The sequence below is a fragment of the Eschrichtius robustus genome, chromosome 15 (genome assembly GCF_028021215.1).
Source record: "Eschrichtius robustus isolate mEscRob2 chromosome 15, mEscRob2.pri, whole genome shotgun sequence".
Classification (NCBI taxonomy): Eukaryota; Metazoa; Chordata; class Mammalia; order Artiodactyla; family Eschrichtiidae; genus Eschrichtius; species Eschrichtius robustus.
Genome location: NC_090838.1, coordinates 86,724,117 through 86,750,519, shown reverse-complemented (window position 1 = coordinate 86,750,519; position 26,403 = coordinate 86,724,117). Strand labels below are relative to the sequence as shown.

The window sequence follows — 26,403 nt, the reverse complement described above, 5'->3', positions numbered from 1 at the left end:
GGTATAAAATACAGCCTGCTCTTCCCCAGTTGTCTGCCCAAACGTGTGGAACCAGGTCTCAAACTACAGTCTGAATGAACACTGACTTTAAATGGGGAAAATACAGCCATGGGACATTTTCTGTCTTCCCCTGTGTGGGGAAGGAAGGCGGCTTCTGTCAGAGCTGTCGTCTGGGCCGGAGTCTGCTGGCCCATTGTCTGGAGGGAGGGCTGGAGTCATCTGTACCATGGAGTCTCAGAGATACCTGAGGACCACAGTTGAATTCATCTTCAGGGTACCCTGTTATCCATCCATCCATTTATCCGTCCGTCTGTCCACCCATCCGTTAAACATCTGTTATGTGCCAACTTTGTGCTGGGCTCTGTGCAGACTCTGGGGACACAGCAGGAAGAGAACCAGACAGAGGTCTCTGCCCCCGTGTTGCTCACCGTCAGGGCGGGGAGACCACCAGTGCACACGGTGAATGAAGGAAGCTGTGTGACAAGTGCTTGTGAGAAAGGAGAGAGTGGGGAGGGGGTGTCAGCAGTGTTGGGAGGGCTGGAAGGTTCAGAGGAGGGGTCAGGGAAGGCCTCTGTGAGTGGCTGACTTTTCAGCAGAGCCCTGAAGATGGTGAGAGGCGGCCCTGGGAGGGCCTCGCGGCGGCGGCAGCAGTGAGGGGAGAGGAGGTTAGGGAGGCTGCAGGAAGCTGGCTGCCGCTCATCTGAACAGGGTGGAGGGTAGACTGGGGGGCGCGGGGTGCGGTGGGGGCGGAGGGCGCCGTGGTAGTAATCCGGGAGAAGTCAGGGCCGGGTGGTGAGGAGGAGGCAAACTCTGGGTACGTTTTCAGGGTAGAACCGACAGGGTTTGCTGACGAGCTGGATGGAGGCTCTGGGAGAAAGAGAGGAATCAGAGGGACCCCGGGGTTTTTGGCCTGAGCAGCCGGGAGGTCGGAGTTGTCTTCATTTAATGGAGGAGGGCTGAGTGACATACGCTGGGGGGTGGCAGGCACGGGAACAAGAGTTCACTTGGGGGACCCCCGGGGTGAGACCAAGACAAGGACCCCCTTGTCTAGAGAGGCCAGCTTGGGAATCACCATGTATAGGTGACATTTAGAGTTGCAAAACCAGATGAGATCAGCCGGGAGCCGGCATAGAGAGAAGAGCAGGGGCCGGAGGGCACAGCGTAGAGGTCACGGTGACCTTGACAGGAGCAGCCCTGGGGGGCGACTGGGGGCGAGCCTGCCTGGAATAGGTTCAGAGGAGAATGAGAGGAGATGGCAAAAGAGAAGACTGGGCAGCAGCCGAGGGGGAAAGTGGAGCCAGGACAGATCTGTCTGTCCGTCTGTCTGCCTTCCTTTCCTTTCTCCCCTCCCTCCCTCAGGCCCCACGTGCCCCCATGTGACTGAGGGCAGGCTGGTCCACACACCCTGGATTGCCTGCCTGTCCGGGCTTTGCCTTTTCTGTGCGTCCGGGTGACGTTATTCAGGTCCCAGCCATGATGGTCTGGTTTGGGTGCTCATGCTGAGTCAGCATTCTGCATCCGCTCACCGAGGGGCGTGAGCGATGACACACAGACACCTGGGAGCCCCCACTCTCAGGACCCCCAAATGGTTCCCACCGTCACTGATGCCCAGAGAGGATCCCAAGCAACACCTTGGCTGCCCGTGTGCTTTTTTTCTCAGGTCTTTCTGCTAATTGTCTTTGGACTTGATCGGGGATCAGCAGACTTTCTGTAAAGCCTGTGAATAGTAAATATTTCAGGCTTTGAGGACCACACAGCCTGTCGGTGGCTGTGTGGCTGTGCTGCGTGGCGGGAAAGCACCCGTCAACCATGTCAGCCATCCATAACCACGAGCCTCCTCGTGTTGCACTGAGACCTCGTTTGCAGAAACAGGCGGGCGAGAGGAGGCCACAGCCTGTGTGCAGTTGCTGGCCCCTGGCCCGGATTAGGGGACGCCTGTCTCCTAACTGGTCCCCGTTTCCACACGCTGCCCAGGGGCAGGGAAAGGGTGCCTCACGGTCTCACAATGGCTCCCTGCACAGCATGAGGACTGAATGGAATCAGCGGGTTTGGGCCAAAGGCCTTGGTGGCATCATGAGTGATGAAGCGGTTTTCTATGTCGGGGGCCGTGGATTCGCTTTCCAGGTTCCCCGCTCACTGGATGGATAGCCTTGGAAGTAAACATTTTGAGACATCTCTGTAGCCAGAATAATCTTTCTAGCTCTTTGCCTTTCTCCTGAGTGCATCCAGGATTCTGGAAGTCATGGCCTGGTTGTTTTGAAAATTCCCCACAGAAAGGGAGTTATCTGGGCATACGGTGTTCCAGGCTATGAAATTGCTGATAATTTTCTGGGCACGTGACATTTTCAAGTAGTGCTTTGAGAAAGTCTTTTTTGACAGCAGCCACTGAGGTGGTTGTCTTGATGTGGGATCATTTTGATGGGACAGTTCAGTTCTCTGCTTCAAAGAAAATTACTCACTGATGTACAAAGCCAGCAGCCTCTTCCATCCCTGAATGGGGCCGGGGGTGGGATGGGGGGTGCCAAGCAGTGGTGTGGGTCTGGAAAGGGTGAGGCCGAGGCTGAGGGCTGGCTACCATCTGGCGGGCAGGTCGCCCGTGACCAGGAGTCACGTGACCACCACAATTACGCATCATAGAAAGGCCCCCAGTCATCCTGAGCAGATCATCTGCTCCTGCTCCAAGGATTGCTTGCGTATTGAATAGACAATGTCCTATATTCTCTGTTCCTTAAAGTTAAAAGACCTTATGTGTGTGCTGGGGCAGGGGAGGGGAGGATATTTATACCACAGCATCATGCTTTATCCTCAGTGCTGGGCTGCACAGGAAATCCTCAATTAGATGCGAGAGTCATCTCAGAGTTCTTAATAATGCACATACATTATATTTAACATCACAAAAGTCCCTTTGAACGATGGCGTGGGGGACAGGAGCTGAGACCTTTTTACAGATGAGCCTAGTTCTTACAGACTTCTAATAACTTGTACCTTTCTTAAAATTATAAAAACAACATAGGGAACCGTAGATAGCCAAAAACTCAAAGAGCAAAGAAGTTAACAGAACAGAAAATTGTTTCACCATTTGTGTGGTGGTTTGCCAAGGCTACTTCCAAAGGCTGTGGGATCAGAATCTTCCCCAGTTTTCCGACGTCATTCCCATTCATTGTGCCGTTTCATCCTTAGGATGACCCTCCTTACCTTGGGTCACTTGGCCAGAGAGTGACAGGTTTCCTCTGGCCAGCTGGTGGGCCACCAGCTCTGCACCTCCACTTCCAGCGCTGGCCACTCGGTCCCAGATCCTCACGGGAGTCCCTGGCAGTGTCCCCTCCGAGTTCACTGCCTCAGGGCCTGGCTGAGAACCTGGGTATGGGCCTTCCGCTGGTGGGAGGAGGGGGTGCAGTGCCTGTGGCTCGTTTTATTTTGTTATTTTTATTGTTAAGTGTATGTTATGTTACTGCAAAATCAAGCCGAACACAGTTGCGGGAAATAAACAGGAAATGTCTCTTCTTCCTTCCCCTCCCCCATCCCGTTCCCTAGGGACTACCCCAGACCTTGGTTGGGCACATCAGATGTGTGTGGGTGTTGTGTGTGTCTAAGAACATGCGTGTGCATGTCTGTGTGTTGACCTGCACGTGCCTGCACACACACACACACACGCACTTCCTATTCTGCAACTTGCTATTTTCACCCACTGCGTACTGTGCTCAGGGGATCATTCCATCCTGCGTGGTGCAGAGATCTGCCTCATTCTTAGGAATCCTCTTCACCGCCTCCCTTAGATGCGTGCGCATAGAGTCGGAATGTATCCCCTCTCTTTCTCCCTGCTTCTAACCTGTCCGTGGGGCCCAGCTCTGATCCACTAAATGAGCCTCTCAGGGCAGCGTGGGCCTGGGTGTCTGCGTTTAGCAGGCTCCCTGGAGAGTCCTCCTGCTCATGGGAGCTTGAGGACGCTGCTCAGAGGGAGAGTCCGAGCAGGGACCCTCCCCGACCTGCTGCGCCCGCCCAGCGCTTCTCTCCTCTGCCCCTTGAGGCACCGTGTGGCGGCTCTGAGGCTGGTCCCCTTGCTGGAGGGCATTGCCGTGATTCCGTCACACTTTTCCTGGCCGTGCAAGGGCAACCCACGCCTGACTCATCCTTCAGCGCCTGACACCTGCAGTCGTGGGCACTCAGTGAAAGTTTGAACAGAGCCCATGGGTGGGGCAGGATTTGGGACCAGGATTCTGGCTCCTGGACTAAGGCCCTGAGGGAGGGGTTGGGGTCTGACAGAGAGTGGGAGGGGAAAGGGCTCCTCAGTCCGCATCTCTTGGGCTCCCCCTCCGTCAGCAGGTGGCGCCGTGTCCCTGGTCTGGTCTCCACCAGGCGGGGGCTGCAGGGCAGGGGCAGCCATCTGGTCCTCCCTGGCCTCCCTCCAGGCTGCAGACCAGGTGTGCCTGCTGACGCCCAGCTCTCCTGCCCCTTGCTTTGCCAGGAAGCTGGTGGAGAGGTTCTCCGTGTCACTGCAGGTCATCCCAGCAGTACATCCAGGCGAGACTGTGTTTCTACCCCGGCATCACCCTCTGCCCTGCATCCTGGACTGTTCACACCTGAAGCCACGGAGCCGCCTGGAAGAGCTGTTCCTCAGGTAAACACCGGCGTGGCATTACCAGGCCCCTCCCTCAGGGAACCCCATGGTAAGGACCACCCCAAATGAGGCAATCCAAAGCTGTGTTTTGCCAACTTGGATATGTCAGCTTTTAGGGAAACAGATGAAATAGCACGCATCTACTTATAATATTTCATTTACTAATTTAGATGTACACACTTTAAAAAATCTTACATTACAGCAGATATTAGGCATCTGTTCTGTGATTGTGTTGCCTCTTCCTCCCCCGTGCCCCAGTTTCATGGAACGGCTCTGGTCACACCCATCATACATGCCTTTGGGGTTATGTCTCCATCAACACTGGAGCCACTTTCCCGGCCATCCAGCAGTTCTCCAGAGCCTGTCATGGCCACTTCCTCCTCCTCCTTGGGTCTGTGTGTGATGCTGACCCTGAAAAGTTTGTCCCCAGCCCCAGGTACACTCTGTATAACGTTAGGACCGCCACCCTGGTCCTCCTCTCGTTAGAAGGTGTTCATGGTCATTATCACATAACCCCTGACTATGTTGATTTTTTAGGGGATTTTTGAAAACTTTACCACAATACCATGCAATGCTTGCAACTGTGAGTTCACATGTCTAAGAATAAGAGAGAGAGAAAGCGCGCAGGATACAGTGCAGCGGCCCTCCAGGAGGCTGGTGCCCTGCTGGGCCTTGGCGGCGAGGGGATGGAGGAGAGGCCACCACCCCCCCCCCACCCTTGCCCCAGCCTGTAAGGCACGTGGAGGTTGGGGCCACATTAGCACTGGAATGCAGGAATCTTGTTCTGTTTTCCCGCTAGTCCATCTTATTTTATAATAGAAAGATAACAATGTTTTGATGTGTTTCCTTTAAAACTCTTTATCATGGGAAGTTTCAAACATACATAAAAGTAGAGTGTACCTCCATGTACCCATCACTCAACATCAGTTACCAACTCAAAGCCAATCTTGGTTCATCTCTACCCCTGCCCACTAATGTTGTCCCCTCGGGATTATTTTTAAGCAAATCCCAGACACATACAATTTAATTCTGTAAGTACTTCAGTCTGTGTCTCTAAAAGACTCTATCTTTAGACAAAACTTCAATACATTATTACACCTAAAAAATATAGGAATTTCTTAATAGCATTAATATCAGTCAGCATTCAGATTTCCTTGATTGTCTTTTAGGTGTTTTTTAATATGTTGTTGAAATCAGGATCCAAACAAGGCCCAAATGTTGCAATTAGACAAAGAAATGTTAATGGTGAAACTATATCCCATGGCATTGATGCCCGAACATATTTAACCATTTTCCTCATTTTTCTCAACATACAGGTTGTTTCCAATTATTCCCCCCATTGTAAACAATGTGGTAGAGAGTATCCTTATACAGAAATATTTTGCCTGCAGTTCTGGAATAGATCCCTGGATGTGACGTGAGGTGATTGGGTCTGAGGGTATGAATATTGGTAGAAGTTCCCATTGCCAAATTGAAAATATTTCTAATAAAGAGATGATGAAAAGGGAGGGGAAAGGAATGAAGGGAAAGAAGAAAGATAGTGGAGCTGGAGGAAGGAGAGGGACAGAGCACGGCTCCACGGCAGTGGAAGAGATAAGAGGGGAAAGGCAGGCGGCTTCCTGAGCTGCTTCTCCTTGGGCCTTGTGCCAACAGCAGGTTTTCTGTCCCAGGCTGGATGGCCGGCAGGAAGTGTTTGACAGATGAGATGCCCGTGGTGCGGTGGCCTGGGATCCGAGCGGCCATGCCAAATGGGGCCAGGTGGCCAGCCAGCTTCCCTGGAGCGGGGAATCCAGACCCTGCGCCCTCAGGTTTGCTCACGAAGCAGAGCAGAGATGGGGCTGCAGGGCCTGGCTCGCGGGGCTTCCTGGAGGAATGCCCGCGCCCTGCCCGCGGCCAGGTCAGGGGGCGCCTGCCATGCACTGGGGAAGGGCCACTTCCTGAAGGTCACCCTTTAGCCTGGGGAGGGGGGTGGGTCATCCTTTATTTCCTGTTTGTGCCAAGGACTTCAAGCCCAGACACAAGAGTGAGGATTACTTGCTAGCCGTTCAATAATTATCCCGTTGTGCGCAGCCGGAAGCATGAAGATGGAGGAAGGAGAAAATGTTACTTGATCTCTCAAAGAGCAGTATGGTTCAATTTCTCACCAGAGAAAAAGTGAACACTTTGTGAGATTGCAGGTGACTTTTATTCTCCTCATTAGACTCCTCTGTATTTTCCACACTTTCTGTGATAAACATGTATCGTTTTTATCATTAGAGGTTTGGGGGGAGAAGTGAAGGAGATTTTTAAAAATCACTTCTTGAAGTAGATTCACTTCTTCTTGCTGTTCGGTGAAGAGGGATATTGTCTTTCTTTCCACCGCACAAAGTGGGAAATCTTGGCACAGATTAAGCCAGCAGTTTGTCTCAGATTGCGGAGCGAGGGAGGGCGCAGGGCCTGGTCCTCCCGGCTCGGACCTACACAGGTTTACATTGCAAGAAATCTCCTCCCAGAACCCACAGCTGTGGGACTGGAGGTGGCCCGGGCCATCCTCTCTCGTTTGTCACCTGGCTGGACGTGTGACCTCAGGTCGGTTCCTGGGACCAAAGTCACATGCTGTGACAGACGCTGGTACCAGGGGCTGAACTTTTTCCTCCTCCTCTAATCCCCCCCCCCAGCCCCGAGTGGAAAAGCTGTAGGACCCGCGCCCACAGGCAGCTCCAAGGCAGGAGCCAGTGCCATGGGGGCCGGCGGGGGGGGGCGTGGAGATTGCCCGCTGAAGTACCCTGGGCCCCCCCCGCCCCGGGCCCCCGCAGTGTGTGCGGGAGCGTCAGGACCCATGTCTGTCATCTGGGTGCACCGGCCACTCTCCCCGTGAGGTGTTTGCAGTTTGTTCTCGGGGTACCTGATAAGCCAGCGGGGACCTCCCTCCGCGATGGCTTCAGTGGGCAGGGAAGGGGGTGGGTCGGAGCTTCACGGTGTGAATGATGCACGTGCACCGGACCTCCCCGAGGCCCAGGCCCCAGCTCCTGTTTTGCCAGGGGGAAGCCCGGGTGAAATAAGTCCAGCAGTTACAGAGTGTGGACGGGGCTGAGCTGCCCAGCTGGCTGCGCCTGCCCCCAAAATCCAGAGCCAGCAGAAGTGGCCAGCCGGGTTGTTGCTGGGATCCCTGGGCTGCTAACCAGCGTGGCGCTCACTGATGTTTAAACAAAGGAAGGAAAACGAAGAGGAGCAGGGATGAGCGCTTGGACCGCTATCTGTTGCTGTTCTTTTCCTCGGCATTTCACTTAAGCTAACATTTGGGTAGCCTGGCAAAGGCGCGGAAACTGATACTGTATAAATAACGGCACTCGCTGTTTAGCCCTCTGCCATCATTTGGGATTCCCGAGGCATTTAGAGACTTTGCCCTCTGGGACGGCTGCCCATAAAATAGACGAGAGATGGGGGCTGGAGGGGTCCTGACGTGGGCCTTATCAGGAACCCACAGTCCAAGCAGAAGGTCGGAGCTCCGCCAGGAGCCCAACCTGCTGACCCAGGCTAGGGCCTTTGTGTGATTCCCCTTTTGGGCTGATCACCCCCGCCCCCCGCGACCTTCCTTCCTTCTGTTCCTGTGGCCCTGTGTCCTTGCCGCGGTGGCTGGGGATTAGCGCATTCTGACTGTGGCCGCTCCTTGTCCGGGTGGGGACCTCCCCCCGCCGGGATCCTCAGGGTTGGCAGCTGGGGCTTCGCGCTCAGCTGGGCCTGCCTGGCATCTGCTGCCCAACAGGAGGCTCTGCTCCTCCCCTTCTTGCTCCACGACATGCTGACATTCTCAGGATAACTTCTGACCTTGGCCTTGGCTTTGCCACAAGCACAGGCACTCACCTGGACCCGGTGTCAGCATTCTTGGCTTGTGGACACGCCGTGGATTTGTGTAAATCTGACAACAGTTGATTCTGTAACCCGCGGTGTCTGAGTTTGCAGCGCACACACCTGCCACCCGCTTCCCTTCCCCTCCAGGCCTCCCCACATGCTGCTGTGCAGACTCTCCTCCTGCCTCAGATCAAGGCGGTGTCTGCACGCCGGGCCCATCCCCACCCTTCCACCAAGCGGGAGGTTCCTTCTGCCGCCGGCCTGTCCTTCCACCGAGTGGTGACGGGACTCGTGGTGCAGCCGAGGCAAGGCAGCACTGCCCTCACACCGAGCTCCCTCGGAGGAGATTGCTCGCATCTCATCTAGCTGTCGGCACAGAATTCCTTGAAAGCCATTCGCTTCGAGGCACAGCCGGACCGTGCCCTTTCGGCGTATCTCCAGCTCCTGGTCTTACAGACTAAGCCTAGCTCAGCAGCAGTGAACTCCGAGGCAGACTGATCATTTCTCTGGCAGAAACTGCACTGCAGAGTGGTGTAGCAGAAGGGAGACATTGTCACCCAAGGGGTATCTCTCCCTCTGAGCAGCAGTCAGAAATGTGTTTATCTGAGCCTACAGGGGCTTGTACAATCAATTCCCCTACTGAGAAGCTGGCGGGTGCCCCCCGAGCAGAATGCCAGAGCCAGAGTCTCCTAGAGTCCCTGGAGCGCCAGCCTCCTTACCACATGGCCCCTGGCCAGGTCCTGCCAATTTGTGAGGCCCTCCAGACACGGTGTGCTTGGGTATTGTCCGTGTTCGGGGTGCTGTGCTTGAACCACGCGTGCATCGCGGGGGTCAGTCCATGAAAGTATCCGTGTGACTGAGCACGTGGAGCAGAGTGGTGTGTGCCAGCAGCCCTGGGGTGCACACGTGTTTGTATGTACAAATAAAGGACTGCTTTAGAACGGCCAGCTTCACAAGCACAGGAACAAAGCTGCTTTCTCCTCTGAACCTAAATGATTTGAAAAAAAAAAAAAAAACACATATACAATTTGTAAATTGCCTGGATATACTCAAGCAGACAGCAGCTTGGCTCCGAGGAGAATCTTTGTTTTGGAGCATTCTGTTCCTGGCAGATTAAGGAGGAGGTTGGGCCGACCGAGGAAATTTCTCTCTAGAGTCATGACTTTAAATGCTGTCTGAAATGTTCTTTGCCTGGATTTGGCCATTAAAAAAGAAGAACAAACATGAAGTTACTTCTTCATTTTCTGGAATCCTTATTAATTGCCTTTAGGACGTTATCTAGAAAGAGAGCAAAGAGGCATTCACCAAACACGGACCGAGTAGGAGAATCCTACCCCACACCCAGCCTCCACGGGATGCCCAGGACTACAAGAGGGTGATGAAGTCTAGCCAGCCCCTCTGAAATGAAGCACCGTCCACCAGAGGCCCTAAAGCCACACAAGATATATCAACTCCTCGTTGTACAGGGACCTGGGATCCTGTGGGTCCAGATGATCTGTCGGGGCAACAGTGTACTCAAAGCAGGGCTCCTCTCCACGCCAGCAGCTCCTGGCGGGAGAGAAAGGCCCACCGGATCCAGTCGGGAATGGAATCACAGGTTAGGGCCCCAGGAGCATGGAGAGTCTGAGCGCCCTTCCCCCTTGACCCTGGGACCGTCGCTGATCACGTGATTTCCAAAGACTCCCACGTGGCACCCTTGGTTGTTATTTCCTTCCCAAAACTTCCCTGTCTTGGGCCCCTTTCTGTTACTTTCCCATCTTCTCAGGTGTCCCCTTTGTTTCGGAAAAACACAAGACAGGGCAGACACACTCTGTGTAACCAGACCCCGGATGCTGGCTCCACGTGGGCCCCACGGGTAATTCTGTCTGCCCGCTGCAGCCTGGAGCCCTTGGCTAAGAGGTGCCGCTCCCCGGCCCTCTCCTCACTGCAACGCAAGTCCTTTTCACAACCCTGGTAAATACCTCAGTTTCTTCCCACCCCCGTCAAACGGGAAAGACAAACTGTATTCCTCAGTCATGTGTTTAAAACACTGTGAAGGGAGTTCCCTGGCAGTCCAGTGGTTGGGACTTAGTACTTTCACTTCCGTGGCCCGGGTTCGATCCCTGGTTGGGGAACTAAGATCCCGTGTGCCGCACGGCGTGGCCAAAGAAAAACCAAAACCAACCAAAGAAAAAAAAAACCCCACTGTGACATGTGTTTGTGGACAGCAGGTGATTCTCATGGTGCCATGGGTGGTTTTACCTTCCAGCGGATGCTTGCACCAGGGCTCCACCAGCAGTTTTGTCCAGAGCAGTGACTGACGCGCTTCTAGCATCCCGGTGAAGCGGAAATCTGAACCATCCCCCCCAACCCAGCCTCGCGGAGACAGGCGTGTTGAGAAGGCTACCTCCCTGACCTCGCCCCTCTGTCCCTTCGCTCCCACAGCTCCCCGCTGGCCCAGCAGCTCTCCTTCCTGCGCAGCGGCCTCCTGAGCAGCCTCTACCTGACCTCGGGCCACCACCCCGTGCCACTGCTCCGGTGGCTGTTCCAGGTGAGGACCGCGGCCTGCCGCCAGGTGGCGGGAGCGTGCCGGCACAACAGCCTGGGCAGGGCTGCTGGCAGGAGGGGCTGGGCACCCACCCTCTTCTGGCCTTGGGTGCTGCTGGGTTTGTCCCAGCTGAGGCTGGAGGAGGGAGGGAGGCCTGTGATGACGGAGTCAGGGAGGTGCAGGGACCGGCCTGTGGTCTCATTCCGGTCCCCCCAGAGCATGTGCCTCACAGGGTGTTGCTTTGCCCCCAGAGGCCCTCTGTGTGATTCGGCCGGGCCACTCAGCAGGTGCTCGCATTGTGTCCAGGCTCATCTCCAAGTCACAGGTCCTGGCCCTTGTCCCATGGGCAGCGGGAGCACAGCCCTGCAGCAGCCTTGCAGGCGTGAGGGCCCTGGTGAATTTTGAGCTGCGGTGCTCGGGTGTTTGCCTCCCGCTGTGGAGTTGTAGGTCGGCTGGAAAAGCCTAGAACAGCTGCTCTGTCTTCCCCTCCCTTCCCTTCTGGTTGCTGCCAGGGGGACATGCATTCTGCCCGGGGCTCAGAACCTTTGCACCGACAAAGACAGTGAGAAGCCAGCAGGAAAAGCCCGGGAACCAGCTGCTGGGATCTGAATGCAGGGCACGGGGATGCAGGCTTGGCCCCCACCCAGGACCTTCCCTTGCCCGGGGACCGGCAGGTCCCAAGTTCCAGCTGGTCCCATTCCTGCCAGTTGGAGCCTGGACCCCAGCCGTAAATTAGAGCCACCATGCGGGGTGGATTGTTCTCGGAACTCCTCAGCCTCGGCAGACTGGCTGCCTTCCAGAAAGAGCCCTCTGGCTCTCTCTTCTTCCCTCTGGGGTCCTTCCCATCCGCCCTTCGCTGCCCCTCCCCCAGGCCCAGGCCACACAGGGAACAGAGCGGCCATTATTCTCTGTCCACAGTCAGTGCAGCTTCTTTCTCCTTGCACAGTGCTCGACAGACGCAAAGTCGGGCGTCGGAGGCACAAAGAGCCGGTCTGAGATGTCGCCCACAGAGGGTCCTTGTGTGACCCTGACACGGCGTGGAGGCGTGAGCGAGCCCCGCCCTGTCTCTTCCCCCACCTCTGTCACCTGGCGGGGGGGTCACCTAGAGCAGAGGACCCCTGCTCCTCCACATACTACTGTGTGACTTGGGGAGTTATTTAACATCAGCTCCGTGCCTCAGTTTCTACTCTGTAAACTGGGGCCGGTAGTCCCACGTGAAGGCTGAGTGAGGAAATCCTGTGACCTGCCTTGTCCTTAGAGTCCCCCGAGGTTCTGCCCAGGGTCTGGGCATCATCTGGAAGAAATGAAGTTAGCACAGAGGTCAGGTTCTCCATCTTCAGCAAGGAGAAACAAAGCTCCTCCTCTCCCTGCCCACGGCTGAAGTCAGATCAGTGAAAGGGGTGCACCTGGCCTTGGGGGCCTCTTCTGGGGGAGACCGTGCCCAACATCTTTGTCTCCGAGAGGAAGGAGGAGCAGGGCAGCTGCTGTCTGCCACTCACATGATCACACTACAGGCTTTAGGATGGGTTCTGATGTTTCACTTCTGAGGTTTTGGTTTTCTTGTCACTTGGAACATTTTCCCACAGCAACAGTAGCATTGGTTCCTTTGCAGACCTTGGTTCAGGACAGGCTACATGCTGAGCTCTAGGGACAGAAAGGTTCTGGAAATAGTGTCCCAGCCAGATGCGTAGAACATGGCCGTGGGGCTCCACGTACTTCAGAACCGCACGCTGTTAGTGAGAGGCACAAATCCACGGGGGCTGCCTGAAGCTGCTGGGGTGGGTGGCGCTCTGATGAAGGTGCAGGGGTGGTTCGTGGGATCCAAGGGCAGGGATACAGCTGGGCCTCAGGACGAGCTGGAACCAAGTTGGACAAGGGTCGGGATGCTAGGACAGGCTTTCGGCTTCTCTCTGTACCCCAGGCTCCATGGTTAAGTAAATTCCCAGGAAAGAGAGTCTGATTGGCCTAAGAGGGGTTCAGTGACCACCCCCAATCAAAGGCAGCTAGGGGAGCAGGCTCACAGGGCTGCTGGGGTCCCACATGCATACCCGGGTCCCACATACAACCCGGGGTTGATTCTGAGAGCTAGGGGGTGGGGGAGTTGGGCAGACCGCTCCAACCCTGCTCCTTCAACTGTCTCTTTGGAAAGGCCATCCTGCGTCCCCATGGGGACTAGTTCCTGCTGCCCGCCTCCCTCCCTGAAGCCAGGGGCTTCAGTGGGGTGAACAGTGGGCGCTGGGTGAGTAGGCTTCAGCCTTAGTGCTCATGAATCATGTGAGCTCGTCACTGGAGCCCTAGTGTATGCTTCCCAGGTGAGCCTTGCTGGGGAGGGTGGACAAAAGCAGGAAGCTTTTGCTGTCAGTGAATTTATATTCTTGTTGGGGAACGATCACGTGTTCAACTATGAAAAAGTTAGGAAAGGAAGAGGGAGGCAGGGTTCTGGTGTCTTAGGTCAGATCCTTGGGAAGCAGGAAGCCACCCCTGTGAGGGAGGGAGGGCAGCAGGGCCGGGGCAGAAGGAGAAGCTGAGTAGCAAAGCAAATGCAGGACAGGCCACGGCCAGTCCTGGGGGACTCTGGAACTGGGATTACCCTTTAGAGTTGTCCCATTTGAGGCAAGGGGTCCTGGCCTTTGGACCCCAGCATCGGCTAGTTATCAGACGAAGGCTGCACTTGGAGAGGGGGGTGTGACCTTGGGTGAGGGACTCCCTCTGTCCGAGGTCAACGCCCAGAGCAGCACTCGGCTCAGGGCCCTCGGCCAGCAGCAGTGCCCAGCCCATGGGGGTGCGAGCCTCAGTCCTGAAGGGGCAGTGCCCGGAGCGCCCACTGCAGCGGGCTTGTCTCAGCACTCTCCGGAGGGAGGATGGTGTGCTGCATGGCGTGGCCTGGCCTCGCCTGTGTGTCCCCAGACTGGATGGCGCTGGTGGGGAGGGTGCACGTCTCCATGTCACACTCTGTTCACGTTCCAAATCCCCAGCTGTGACCACAGACTCAATCAAGGAGTGTTCGAATAAGAATCCCAGTGAGTTTGAGTCAGGTGGGTGCCCTGCCCACCCTCCCCCCACCAGCTTGTTGAGGATCCGCACTCAGTACCAAGGACCTCCCAGAGCCAGTGGTCTCCCGAGGCTCAGATGTTCGGAGTTAAGGCACTGACCTGGAAGTGATGTGAGGGTCACGAAGAGGGGCCGCACTTTACCTTGTACAGCTGACGGTAGTCAGTGCTTCTGAGCTCTTTCTCTTCCCTACACCGGTTCCTGCCCTGGAGGGACATGGCTGTGACCACAGGGAGTGAGGGGCAGAAGGACCAAGACTCCCACACAGGGAGGTGGACAGAGTAGGAGATTTCAAGTCACATAGACCTGGGATTGAATCCTGGCTTTTCTGCTTCGTTGCTCTGTGACCCTAGGGAAGTTGCTTGACCTCTCTGAGCTTGGTTTCTTCATCTGTAAAGTAGCAATAATGACAATATCCTTCTACCGTGTGGATTTGTGAGGATTAAATGGGACTTATTTAATATGGCATAATAAAGTTTTCTGCTATTACTCCATAGGAATGACCCAGCTAACCTGTTTTTTTCTCCTCCTAGCTGCTGACATGGCCTCCAGAAACTTCTTTGGGAGCCTTTGTTCTCCTGTGGGACCTCAGCGTGGATGGACTCTTCCGTCAGTCTGGTCAGTACCTCGGGTGCAGGGCGGCAGCTTGCATGCTGGGTACCCAAGCTCGAGCGCCTACATAGTACTCAGCTCTCAGCCCCGCACCGCCCCAGCCCAGTGTGTGGGCGAGGTGCTAGTGGGGATGTTGCATCACCGGGACACGGAGACATCAGGCCATCTTTGGCTCTGGCTCCTGCATTAGTAAAAAGCTGAGCAAACAGGCTCCCCAGCACCTTATCTGGCCTCAGATCCATGTCACCCGGGCCAAGTCCAGGCTGACTTCACAGACTTAGGATCCCGGAACAGTCTGGAAGGTGGGTTCTCTGGATTTACGAGGACAGCTTGCCTCCAACTTCTTCCTGAGAGCCCCAATTTGCTTGGGTGGGTTCCAGGAACATCTGCATCAAATCAGGGAAGCTCTTTGGGTTGGAGTCACCAAGGGGGAGGGCCCTGAAGCTGTGCCCCTACTCGCAGCCCTCCTCAGCTCCTAGGGCATCAGAGGAGCCCCTAAGTTTGGACTGGGCTGGAGTGAGAGCCTTGAGTCTGTACCTTGGTCCTGACGTGTAAGGGATACACTTAAGTTATTTTTATTTGTTTTATTTTTTTAGTTTATTTACTTATTTTTGGCTGCATTGGGTCTTCGTTGCTGCACGCAGGCTTTCTCTAGTTGCGGCGAGCGGGGGCTACTCTTCGTTGTGGTGCACGGGCTTCTCATTGCGGTGGCTTCTCTTGTTGCGGAGCACGGGCTCTAGGCGCGTGGGCTTCAGTAGTTGTGGCACGTGGGCTCAGTAGTTGTGGCTCGCGGGCTCTAGAGCGCAGGCTCAGTAGTTGCGGCGCATGGGCTTAGTTGTTCCGAGGCATGTGGGATCTTCCCGGACCAGGGCTCGAACCCGTGTCCCCTGGCATTAGCAGGCGGATTCTTAACCACTGCGCCACCAGTACCTGAGTCATTTTTATCCTTTCAGATGTTCAGAGTTCCACAGAAGCAATTAGTTTCCCCTTTTGTGGCTGCACCCTTCCTGGGCTGTCATCATTTGCTGCCTGAACCTAGACACTTTGGCACCAAAAAATATCATGTAACCTATTGAAAGCTGCTTAGGGCAGACAGTGAGAGGGATCCACAGGTGTCCAGACCGCGCCCTTGCCCACCAGCTGCAGTCTGCCCACCCTCCCGCTAAAACACAGAACCACGTAGCTCTGAAGGCCAAGGTTATAGACCCATGATGCACCATTAACGCGCCCCCCCCCCCCCCACCAGCAACCAGCCCTTTGAATTTCTGCTTTTCTGCCTCCCCTCCTTCAGGCGTTGGCTGAGCTGGGGGCCATCTGTCACATTAGAGCATTCCAGACTCCTCCAGCTCCCCCCTCCCCCGCCCCTGCCCCTACGCCTGGGACCCTCTAACTGAGGTCCCCTGAATAGTGCCAGTCTCGGCCTCCTCTCCCTTTGCATAACCTCTGCCCCTGCAGCCTGGGCTGCCCTTTCGCGCCCCTGTGGCTGCCTCTGCGGCAGGCCTGCCCTTTGGGGAACAGAGACTCCCTTGTCCCACTCTTCTCCTGGGCGAGGTGGTCTGTGTCTCCTCCCGCAGAGTCAGAGGGGACGTTCCACTCTTCTTTGCTTCTTGCCACATTGTCCCTGATTCGCCCTCCACTAGGAGGGGGTGGGGCCGGGAACGGGCTCCTGAGTTCAGCTCTGGTAGCTCATTCCACTGCAGAGCGATTCTCCGGCATCATGGGGGGGGTGGGGCGGGGGGGGGGAATGTCTCTTTCCCTCCCGTTGGAATAGAGACTGGGCCACAGAATGCCGTGCCCAAGGTCAGGATCTTGATTGGTTTGGGCAAAGGCAAAGGCCTGGTTCACAAAAAAAGGGAAAGCAGGGACTATTTGTACCCCCGTGTTCACAGCAGCGTTACTCACAGCAGCCAAATGGCGGAAGGGACCCAAATCCCAATCGTCCACTGACGCCTGAATGGATAAGCAAAATGTGGTCTATACATGCAGTGGAGTATTATTCAGCCTTAAAAAGAAAGGAAATTCTGGGACTTCCCTGGTGGTCCAGTGGTTAAGACTTCGCCTTCCAATGCAGGGGGTGTGGGTTCCATCCCTGGTCAGGGAGCCAGGATCCCACATGCTTCACAGACAAAAAACCAAAACATAAAGCAGAAGCAGCATTGTAACAAATTCAATGAAACGTTTAAAAATGGTCCACATCAAAAAAATCTTTAAAAAAAAAGGAAGGAAATTCTGTCACATGCTACAATGTGGATGAACCTTGAGGACATTATGCTAAGTGAAAAAAGCCAGCCACAAAAGGACAAATACTGTAGGATTTCTCTTATATGAAATACCTAGAGTAGTCAAATTCATAGAGACAGAAATGGTGGTTGCCACGGGCTGGGGGAGGGGAATGGGAGGTTAGTTGTTCATGGGTACAGAGTTTCAGTTTGGGATGATGAAAAAGTTCTGGAAATGGGTAGTGGTGATGGTGAACAATGTGAATGTACTTAACACTACTGAACTGTACACTTAAAAATGGTTAAGATGAAAAAAATGGTTAAGATGGTAACTTTTACGTTACGTGTTTTTTACATAATTTTTAAAAAGTAAAGGCCAGGTCCAGAGTCAAGAGCCAGGTGCCAGGAGAGAATCTACCAAAAGCTGGAACTGGAAATCAACTGCCAGTTCAGGGAGCATTTGTATGGTTAAATTAGATCCAGGATTGATGCAAAAGGAAGTCATGTTTCTCAGATTTGTCAACGACTTGAGGTGCTCTGAGTGTCCTTGTTCTCTGTGGGGCATTGCCCTCTGGGGCAGAACTGTGGGGCTTTGGATCTGTGATTGGTATGTGAGTTTTCAAGTTGCCTGGCCTTTCTCTTTTGTAAAATGGGGGAGACTTGCAGGTGTGTAAATTTCCATCTTTTTCTGGAATATGTAGCTGACCAGAAGTTCTTCCCAGATTATCCCGGGAAAGGTCTTACACAATCGCCTTCATCACAGCATGCTTCCTGAGTAAGGGGAGAGCCCGGGTGGGTCCGGGTCTCTGGCAGGGCCTGGGATCCAGGCTTCAGAGTTGACCGTCATGGGTGTGCTCCGGGCGACTGGGGCTAAGGGCTGAGAGCCCAGCGTTCGCTGGAGGATTGGAGTAAGGTGGGAATTGTTTTCCTGGTTTAAGAAGCAACACACGTCACCTGTTAAAAGCTCCTTGATGAGCTTGGAGAATGGGATATTCTGGAACACCGACATTCTTTATTGTAAGAGTATTTACTCACGTATTCAGCAAACAGACATTGAGTGCCTCCTGTGTTCATGTACCTCACTAGATGGCAGAGGGAGATACAAGGATGAATAAGGCATGGTTCCTGCCCTCAGGGGGCTGATAGTCAGGTGGGAGGGGATTAAGTGTCCAATTACAATAGGAGATAGAGAGGAGGCAGAGGCAGAACTGCAGGGAAACTACTTCTAGTTAGATGGGGGAGGCAGGAATCGGGAAGTGCTTTGTAGAAGAGGGAGCGGTTGATTCATCTCTCAAAAGACGTGTAGGGCAGGGATTGCAAACTTGGTTGCAGTGGGGACCTAGTGAGATCAGTGACTAGAGAGCTCCTGCCCTGTCTAAAGAGGCTGGCTGGTTCCGTGTTGCCAGATCTGTCCATTTTCAAGAGATGCTGTGTTTTAGTTGGGATGTATTTGGACTCTAAGTAACAGATGTCCAATTAAGAACAGTTTATCGTCTCACATGGCAAGAAATCCAGAAGCAGGTTGTTCCATGGTATGTTCAACAGATTTGCATCACCAAGACTCTGGCTTAGCTTGTGTCTCCCTTCCCACTACTCCCCCTCAAGGCTGCAAAATGGCTGCTGTAGCTCCAAGCATCGTCATGTTCTCACAAGACAGCAGTGTTCAAGGCAGAAAGGATAAGGGTGAGGGATAAGAGATCATTGCTTCTTATATTTTTTTCTCTCTTTTTATCAGGACATTCTTTCCATTTTGTATCATTAGACAGAACTGGATCACAGGCTCTAGAAGACCCCTTCTAACTGCCGGTGCCCTTTGAACACCGTGGCTTTGTCTAAAGAATTTTCAGCCTCATGAATCCTGTACCTCCAGGGTAGAATCCAGGAGACTCTTTTTTTTCCAGCCTCCTTTCAAATATTTGAATTTTTAGTTCTGGAATTTCCATTTAGTCCTTTATTGTTCTTTTATAGTTTCTGTTTCTCTATTGGGATTTCTTATTTGTTCATTCAATATGAGCAAATTTTCATTTACCATCTTGAGCATAGTCATAATAGCTGCTTTAAATCTTTGTAATTCTAACATCTGGCGCATCTAATTCACTACATGGAAAATTAAGTATGAAAGTGAACATTTACTGAGAATGAGTCAAGAAATCATACCAAGTAAATACCAGGGCTCTTTGTCCTAGATCTCTTTAGGATATTTTCCAGAACTGTTCATGTAGAATTGCCTGCTGATTGCAGCCTGGCTTTCCTACCTAACCTAGAACACTCGCAGGGCCGTGCAGGTGAGGTGTCCTGGAGCTTAAGCTTCATGAGCTTTAAGGTCAACTGGTTTTTGACATATAATAAAACTGTTTTCTGCTCAAACAGCCAGAGCCTGTTTCTGTTGCTGTGGCTCACCACCATGGGATGACGTGGTTCCTCCACTGGGGTGGACCCACTTTCCCTAAGCAGACACCAGGACGAAACCAGCGTTCCCTTCCTAGGGAAGAAGGGGAGCATGGCTCTTGGATAGGCAGCCAGCAGAATCTCTTGTAGCCAGAATACGGATGTTTATGTGAAATCTCCTGTTGGTAACTAATTCTGTTAAAAAACAAAACCCAAAAAACCCCCACTGTGAACCCATCTGCAGACTATTTGACTGTAGATAGAATATAGTTCTACTGGTTTGCAGCCCTGGGCATAGCCCTGGCTGTGGAGAGATTCCAGGGAAGCCAGGAGCAGCGAGAGTGGGGCTTCCTTTAAGGGGCCGAGTAGGAGATAAGACTGGACGTTTCGGGCCAGATCTTGGAGGACAATGGGGGCCATTACAGGTGTAGTGAAGCTTCATTAATATTTGGCAAGACCAGGACAGATTGTTGTTGTTGTTGTTATTTAGATATAATTCATGTACCGTATAATTCACCCTTTTAAAATGTATGATTCAGTGTGATTCACAGAGCTGTTCAGCCATCACCACTATCTAATTCTGGAACATTTTCATCACCCCCCAAAAGAAACCTCAGACCTCAGCAGTCACTGCCCACTCCCCACTCCTCCCAGCCCCTGGCAACCTCTAATCTACCTTCTGTCTCAGTGGATTTGCTTATTCTGGACATTTCATGTAAATGAAATGAGATAATATGTGACCTTTTGTGCCTGCTTCTTTTACTTAGCATAATGTTTTCAAGGTTCATGCATGTCGTAGCATTCCTTTTTACGGCCGAATAATATTGCATTTTATGGCTGTACCACATTACATCCATTCATCAGTTGATGGACACTTGGGTCGTTTCCACTTTCTGGCCCTTGTGAGTAACACTCCTGTGAACATTCGCACAACAAGTGTTCATGGAGACATATGTTTTTAGTTCTCCCTGGTATATGCTTAGGAGTGGAATTGCTGGGTAATACGGTGGCTCTATGTTTAACCTTTTGAAGGACTGCCAAACTATTTCCTGAAGTGGCTGAGTCATTTTACATTCCCACCAGCCGTGTCTGAGGGTTCCAGTTTCTCCACATCCTTGCCAACATCTGTTACTGTCCGTCTCTTGATAATAGTCATACTAGTGGGTGTGAAGTGATATCTCCTTGTGGGTTTGGGTTTGCATTTCTCTAATGACTAAGCATGTTGAGCACCTGCTCCTGTACTTGTTGGCCATTTGTATATCTTCTTTGAGGAAGTATCTATTCAAATGCTTTGCTCATTTTTTGATTGGATTGTTTGTATTTTTTTTGTTGAGTTGCAGTTCTTTATATACTCTGGATATTAGACCCTTACCAGATGTGTGATTTGCAAATGTTTTCTCCCATTTTGTGGGTTATCTTTCCATTCTCTTGACGGTGGCCTTTGATGCACAGAAGCTTTTAATTTTGATAAAGTCTAATTTAGCTGTTTTTTTCTATTGTTGCCTATACTTCGATGTCAAACAAGACACTACTGCCTAGTCCAAGGTCATGAAGATGTTCCCTTATGTTTGTTTGTTTTTTTTAATTTAGTTTATTTATTTATTTATTTTTGGCTGCATTGGGTCTTTGTTGCTGCGCGCGGGCTTTCTCTAGTTGCGGCGAGCGGGGGCTACTCTTCGTTGTGGTGCGCATGCTTCTCATTGCGGTGGCCACGGGCTCTAGGCGTGCGGCCTTCAGTAGTTTTGGCTCACGGGCTCTAGAGCACAGGCTCAGTAGTTGTGGTGCACGGGCTTAGTTGCTCCGTAGCATGTGGGATCTTCCCGGACCAGTGCTTAAACCCGTGTCCCCTGCATTGGCAGGCGGATTCTTAACCACTGCACCACCAGGGAAGTCCCTCTCTTATGTTTTATTCTGAGAATTCTATAGTTTTAGCGTTTCCATTTAGGTCTTTGATCCATTTTGAGTTGATTTTTGTATATGGTGTGAGATAGGGGTACAGCTTCAGTCTTTTGCATGTGGATATCCACTTGTCCCAGTACCATTTGTTGAAAGACTGTTCTTTCCCACAGTGAGTTATCTTGGCACCCTTGTTGAAAATCAGTTGACCATGGATGTACGAGTTTATTTCTGGACTCTCAGTTCTATTCCATTGAGAGATATGTGTGTGTGTGTGTGTGTGTGTGTGTGTGTGTTTGTGTGTGTGTGTGTACACACACATATTTGTTTTTATGCCAGTACTGCAAATTCTTGATCACGGTAGCTTGTAGTAAGTTTTGAAATTGGGAAGTGTGAGTTCTCCAACTTTGCTCTTTTCAAAATTGTTTTTGCTATCCTGGGTCTCTTGTATTTCCATATTAATTTTAGGATTGGCTTATTAGTCTCTGCAAAAATGACAGCTGGGCTTTCGATAGTGATTGTGTTGAATCTGTAAATGACTTTGAGTGTTACTGCCATCTTAATAATATTGAGTCTTCTAATCCATGAGCAGGAGATATGTGTCCATTTATTTAGATCTTCTTTAATTTCTTTCAAGAATGTTTTGTAGTTTTCAGTGTACAAGTCTTACACTTCTTTGGTTAAATTTATTCCTAATTATTTTATTCTTTTTGATACTATCGTAAGTGGAATTCTTTTCTTCGTTTCCTTTTCAGATCATTCCTTGCTAGTGTGTAGGCATACAACAGATTTTTGTGTATTGACCGTGTATCCTGCAACCTTGCTGAACTTGTTTATTAGCTCTAATAGTTTGGTTTTTTTTTTTTTTTTTTTATGGCAGAGTTTGGTTTTGAAAGCAAACATATTCTTGTGCAACTAATTGCTTGCGAGAAATGACCTCATGTTTCTCTAACAAACATGTTTTGGCTGTGCTAGTGTAGGACTGGCCAGTAACCCAGTGCCAATCATACTGACCAAGCGGCAGTGCCTGGAGAAGAGCAGCTCCGTCAGTGAGATCGAAACACTTTGGAAGAGAAGTAAAACAGGTGTAGCTTCTTTCCTGCTGGTTTCCAGGACAGTGTTGTTCCTTCTGACCTACTCATTCCATTCCCTGCCAGCTTCTGTGATAGTTGTGTGGGAGGGGGACAATATAACAAAATAAAAAGACCCTGGCCAGTACATTCTTTGGATGTTTTTTAAGTGGGCGAGAAATTTAGCTCTCAGAACAAATTCCTTTTGTTTTCATGAGCAGTGTCTTTGGACACTTTGTCCTTCCTCACTTGGTCACCATGCTTTTCCCTTTGTCCCCAGAGCTCCAGGGTCGTAATTTCTCTTGGGCGAGCCCCGTTTTGCGGGTGGCTTTCCTTTCTGTCATTGCTTGCTTGCATCCTCTCTCCTCCTCTTTCTCAACCTTCCTTCCTTCCTCCCTCCCAGATAATATCTATAAGATAGTTTCTTGTAAAAAGAATAACACAAACAAAAAGATGACCAATAAACTCACTAGCCAATGGAACCCGATTTTATTTTTTCAAAAGTACCCTAGGTACCAAGTGCTGAAAATTCAAATACAAGAGAAAGGTGCAAAGTGAAAAGCGAACGCCTCCCTCCCTGCCCACTCCCCACGGCCCCTTCCTCTCCCCAGGTGCTCATTATTAACAGTTTCTCGTGATGATTTCCAGGAGCAGAATTAATGCACAATCCACATAATGTATGTTTTTATATTTACAGGTTGTATTTACACCATCTTTCTTCCGTCATTTCAGTATTCATCTGAAATTGCCTCCAGTGGAGAGTTCCTCTTCTAAGAGTTTCCCAGCTCTCTCCCTGGGTGTCAGGAGAGGCCGCAGCCCACGTAGCACAAGTTGGACAGGGTTTTCTCCAAAGTCGGGGTGGGGGGGGGGGGGTTCCTGGAGGTAGATGAGCCCCCAGGGTGTGAAAAGAAAACATTAACACGTATATTTACATTTAAACTCATCTTTTAAAAAAAACAGTTTTGTTGAGGCATAATCAACATACATTAACCTATACACATTTAACGTGTACAACTTATACACGAAACACAGGTATATACCCATAAAACTGTCACCACAATCAAAAAATAATATCCGTTGTCCCCTGCCCCCCAAATTTTCTTGTGCCTCTTTGTAATTAATTCATCTCTCTCCCCTTTTGTCCCTAGGAAACCACCGATCTACTTTTTGTCACTCCAGATTAGTTTGCATTTTCTGTAATTTTATATAAATGGAGCCATGCAGTAGGTACTCTTTTTTTTTTTTTTTTTGGTCTGGCTTCTTTCAATTACTTTGAAATTCATGCATGCTATTGTGTGTATCAATAGTTTATCCCTTTCAGTAGCCGGGTGGCATTCTGTTGCGGGGCAGTACCACAGTTTGTTCATCCAGTCACCTCTTGGTGGATGTTTCGGTTGTTTTCAGTTTGGGGGCTATTAAAATAAAGCTGCTATAAACATTGTTATGCAAGTCTTTGTGGGGAGGTCCCTTAGGGTAAACATCTACAAGTGGATAGGCTGGGTCATACGATAAATGTGTGTTTACGTTGTTAAGACATTGCCAAACTATTTTTCTCTAAGTGGTCATACCATCTCCACCAACGGTGTGGGGGAGTTCCAGTTGCTCCACATCTTCCCTACCACTTGGTATAGTCAGTCTTTTTAAGAAGTATGTGTTTTAATTTGCATTTCCCTAAAACCTGATGATCTTTGCATAGGCTTATTTGCCATCTGTATAGCTTCTTTTTTTTTATATAAATTTTATTTATTTATTTATTTATTTATTTATTTATGGCTGCGCTGGGTCTTTGTTGCTGCCCGTGGGCTTTAGTTGCAGCTAGCAGGGGCTACTTTTTGTTGCGGTGCACGGGCTTCTCATTGCAGTGGCTTCTCTTGTTGCGGAGCACGGGGCTCTAGGTGCGCGGGCTTCAGTAGCTGTGGCTCGCGGGCTCTAGAGCGCAGGCTCAGCAGTTGTGATGCACAGGCTCAGCTGCTCCGCGGCAACTCCGGGATCCTCCCGGACCAGGGCTCGAACCCATGTCCCCTGCCTCGGCAGGTGGATTCTTAACCACTGCGCCAGCACAGAAGCCCCATATAGTTTGTGCTTTTTACATCATATTTAAGAAATATTTGTGAAATGTGTGTTACTGAGATCTTTTCCTATTTTCTTCTAAAAGTTTTATAATTTGGTTTTATAATTTATAATTAAAATAAGTTTTATAACATAATCAGCCTTTCATTTAGGTCAGTGGTCCATTTCCAGTTAATTATGTTTATGGTGTAATTTAAGGTTAATTTTTTTACATATGGCTATCCAATTGTTCCAACACCATTTGCTGAAAAGATTATCCTTTCTGAATTGAATTACCTTGGCACCTTTATCAGAAGTCAGTTGATCATGTGTGTGAGGGTCTGTTTCTGAACTCTATTCTGTTTCATTGATTTTTTGTTTGTTTCATTGATTTTTATGTCTTGATCACTGTAGCTTTATAAGTGTTGAAATCACATAGTTTGAATTCTTCAACTTTGTTCTTTTTCGAAGTCGTTTTGGTTCTTCTAGGTCCTTTGCATTGTCATATAAATTTTAGAATGAGCTTGTCATTTTCTATAAAACAAAACAAAAAAAAAATACCGCTGCAATCTTTATTGGGATTGCACTGAATCTATACACCAATTTGGGGGAAATTGACAGTATTAAGTCCTCCAAACCATGAACATGGGATATCCTTCCATTTATTTGAATCTTCTTTAGTTTCTTTCAACATTTCAGTATACAAGTCTTGCAGTTCTTCTGCTAAATTTATTCCTAAATATTGTATTTTTTGATGCTATTGTAAATGGAATTGTTTTCTTAATTTCATTTTCAAATTATTCATTTCTAGTGTACTGATATACACTTGATTTTTGCAGATTGACCTTGTATCCTACAATCTTAATAAACTTGTACTTTGCTGATAATTTTTATCAGGAATGTATACTGGATTTTGAGATAATTATATGGTTTTTCTTCTTTAGTCTCTTAATATGGGGAATTACACTGACTGATTTTCAAATGTTTATTCCTTCATCCTTGCATTCTGGAATAAATCCTATTTGGTCATGATATGTTAATTTTTTATGTATTGTTGGGTTCAACTTGGTAAATTTTTGCTGAGAACTCTTACATTTATGTGCATGAAGGATATTTGTCTGTACTTTTCTCTTTCTGGCTCTGGTATCAGAGTAATGCCGGTTTCATAGAATATGTTAAGAAGTATTCCCTCCTCCTCAATTTTCTGTAAGAGTTTGTGTAGAACTGGTATTATTTCTTCCTTAAATGTTTGGTAAAATTAGCCAGTGAAGCCATCTGAGCTTTGTTTCATTGTGGGAAGATTTTAAACTACAAATCTGGTTTTTAAAAATATGTGTATGGTTATTTATGATATCTGTTTCTTCTTAAGTAAGCTTTGTTAGTTTGTGTGCATTCATCTTAATTGTCAAATTTATTGATATAGACTTTTTCATAATATTCTCTTATTATCCTTTTTAAAAATTTATTTATTTATATTTTATTTTTGGCTGCATTAGGTGCGTGGGCTTCAGTAGTTGTGGCTCGTGGGCTCTAGAGCGCAAGCTCAGTAGTTGTGGCACGTGGGCTTATTAGTTGCTCCGAGACATGTGGGATCTTCCCGGACCAGGGCTTGAACCCGTGTCCCCTGCGCTGGCAGACGGATTCTTAACCACTGAGCCACCAGGGAAGTCCTTATTATCCTTTTAATGTCCGTTGAATCAATGATGATGGTCTCTTTCTCATTCTGATATTGGTAATTTGAGTTTCTCTCTACTTCCAGATCAGTCAGGTCACAGGTTTATCAACTTTATTGATCTTCTCAAAGAACTAGCTTTTGGTTTCATTTATTTTCCTTATAGTTTTTTGTTTCTATTTCACTGATTTCTGCTCTTACCTTTATTTCCTTTCTTCTGCTTGTTTTGGGTTTGATTTGCTTCCCTCTCCACCGCCCCCCACCCCGTTTCTTAAGGTGGAAACTTAGATCACTGTAGCTCATGTTAAGTTCTCTTTTTAATATGTTATATCACATACATATTAGTATCACTGTGCAATTACATAGCTTATAAATGTGTATTTGTTGGAGGTATAACTTAAAAAATTTTAATGACAGATATGTACCATCAAAAAAGTTTGAAGACCAGCAGACCTAAATGAGAAGGAAAT

At 50.1% G+C, this 26,403-nt stretch overlaps 1 protein-coding gene across 1 annotated transcript in view; it reads left to right on the top strand.

Moving 5' to 3' along the window:
- The window catches only part of FAM178B (family with sequence similarity 178 member B), a 99,740-nt gene that overhangs the window by 20,298 nt on the left and 53,039 nt on the right, over positions 1 to 26,403 (top strand). The window contains 3 exon segments of the mRNA XM_068564177.1: positions 4,466 to 4,618; positions 10,874 to 10,979; positions 14,561 to 14,645. Of these exon segments, the coding sequence (XP_068420278.1) occupies positions 4,466 to 4,618; positions 10,874 to 10,979; positions 14,561 to 14,645 (344 nt within the window).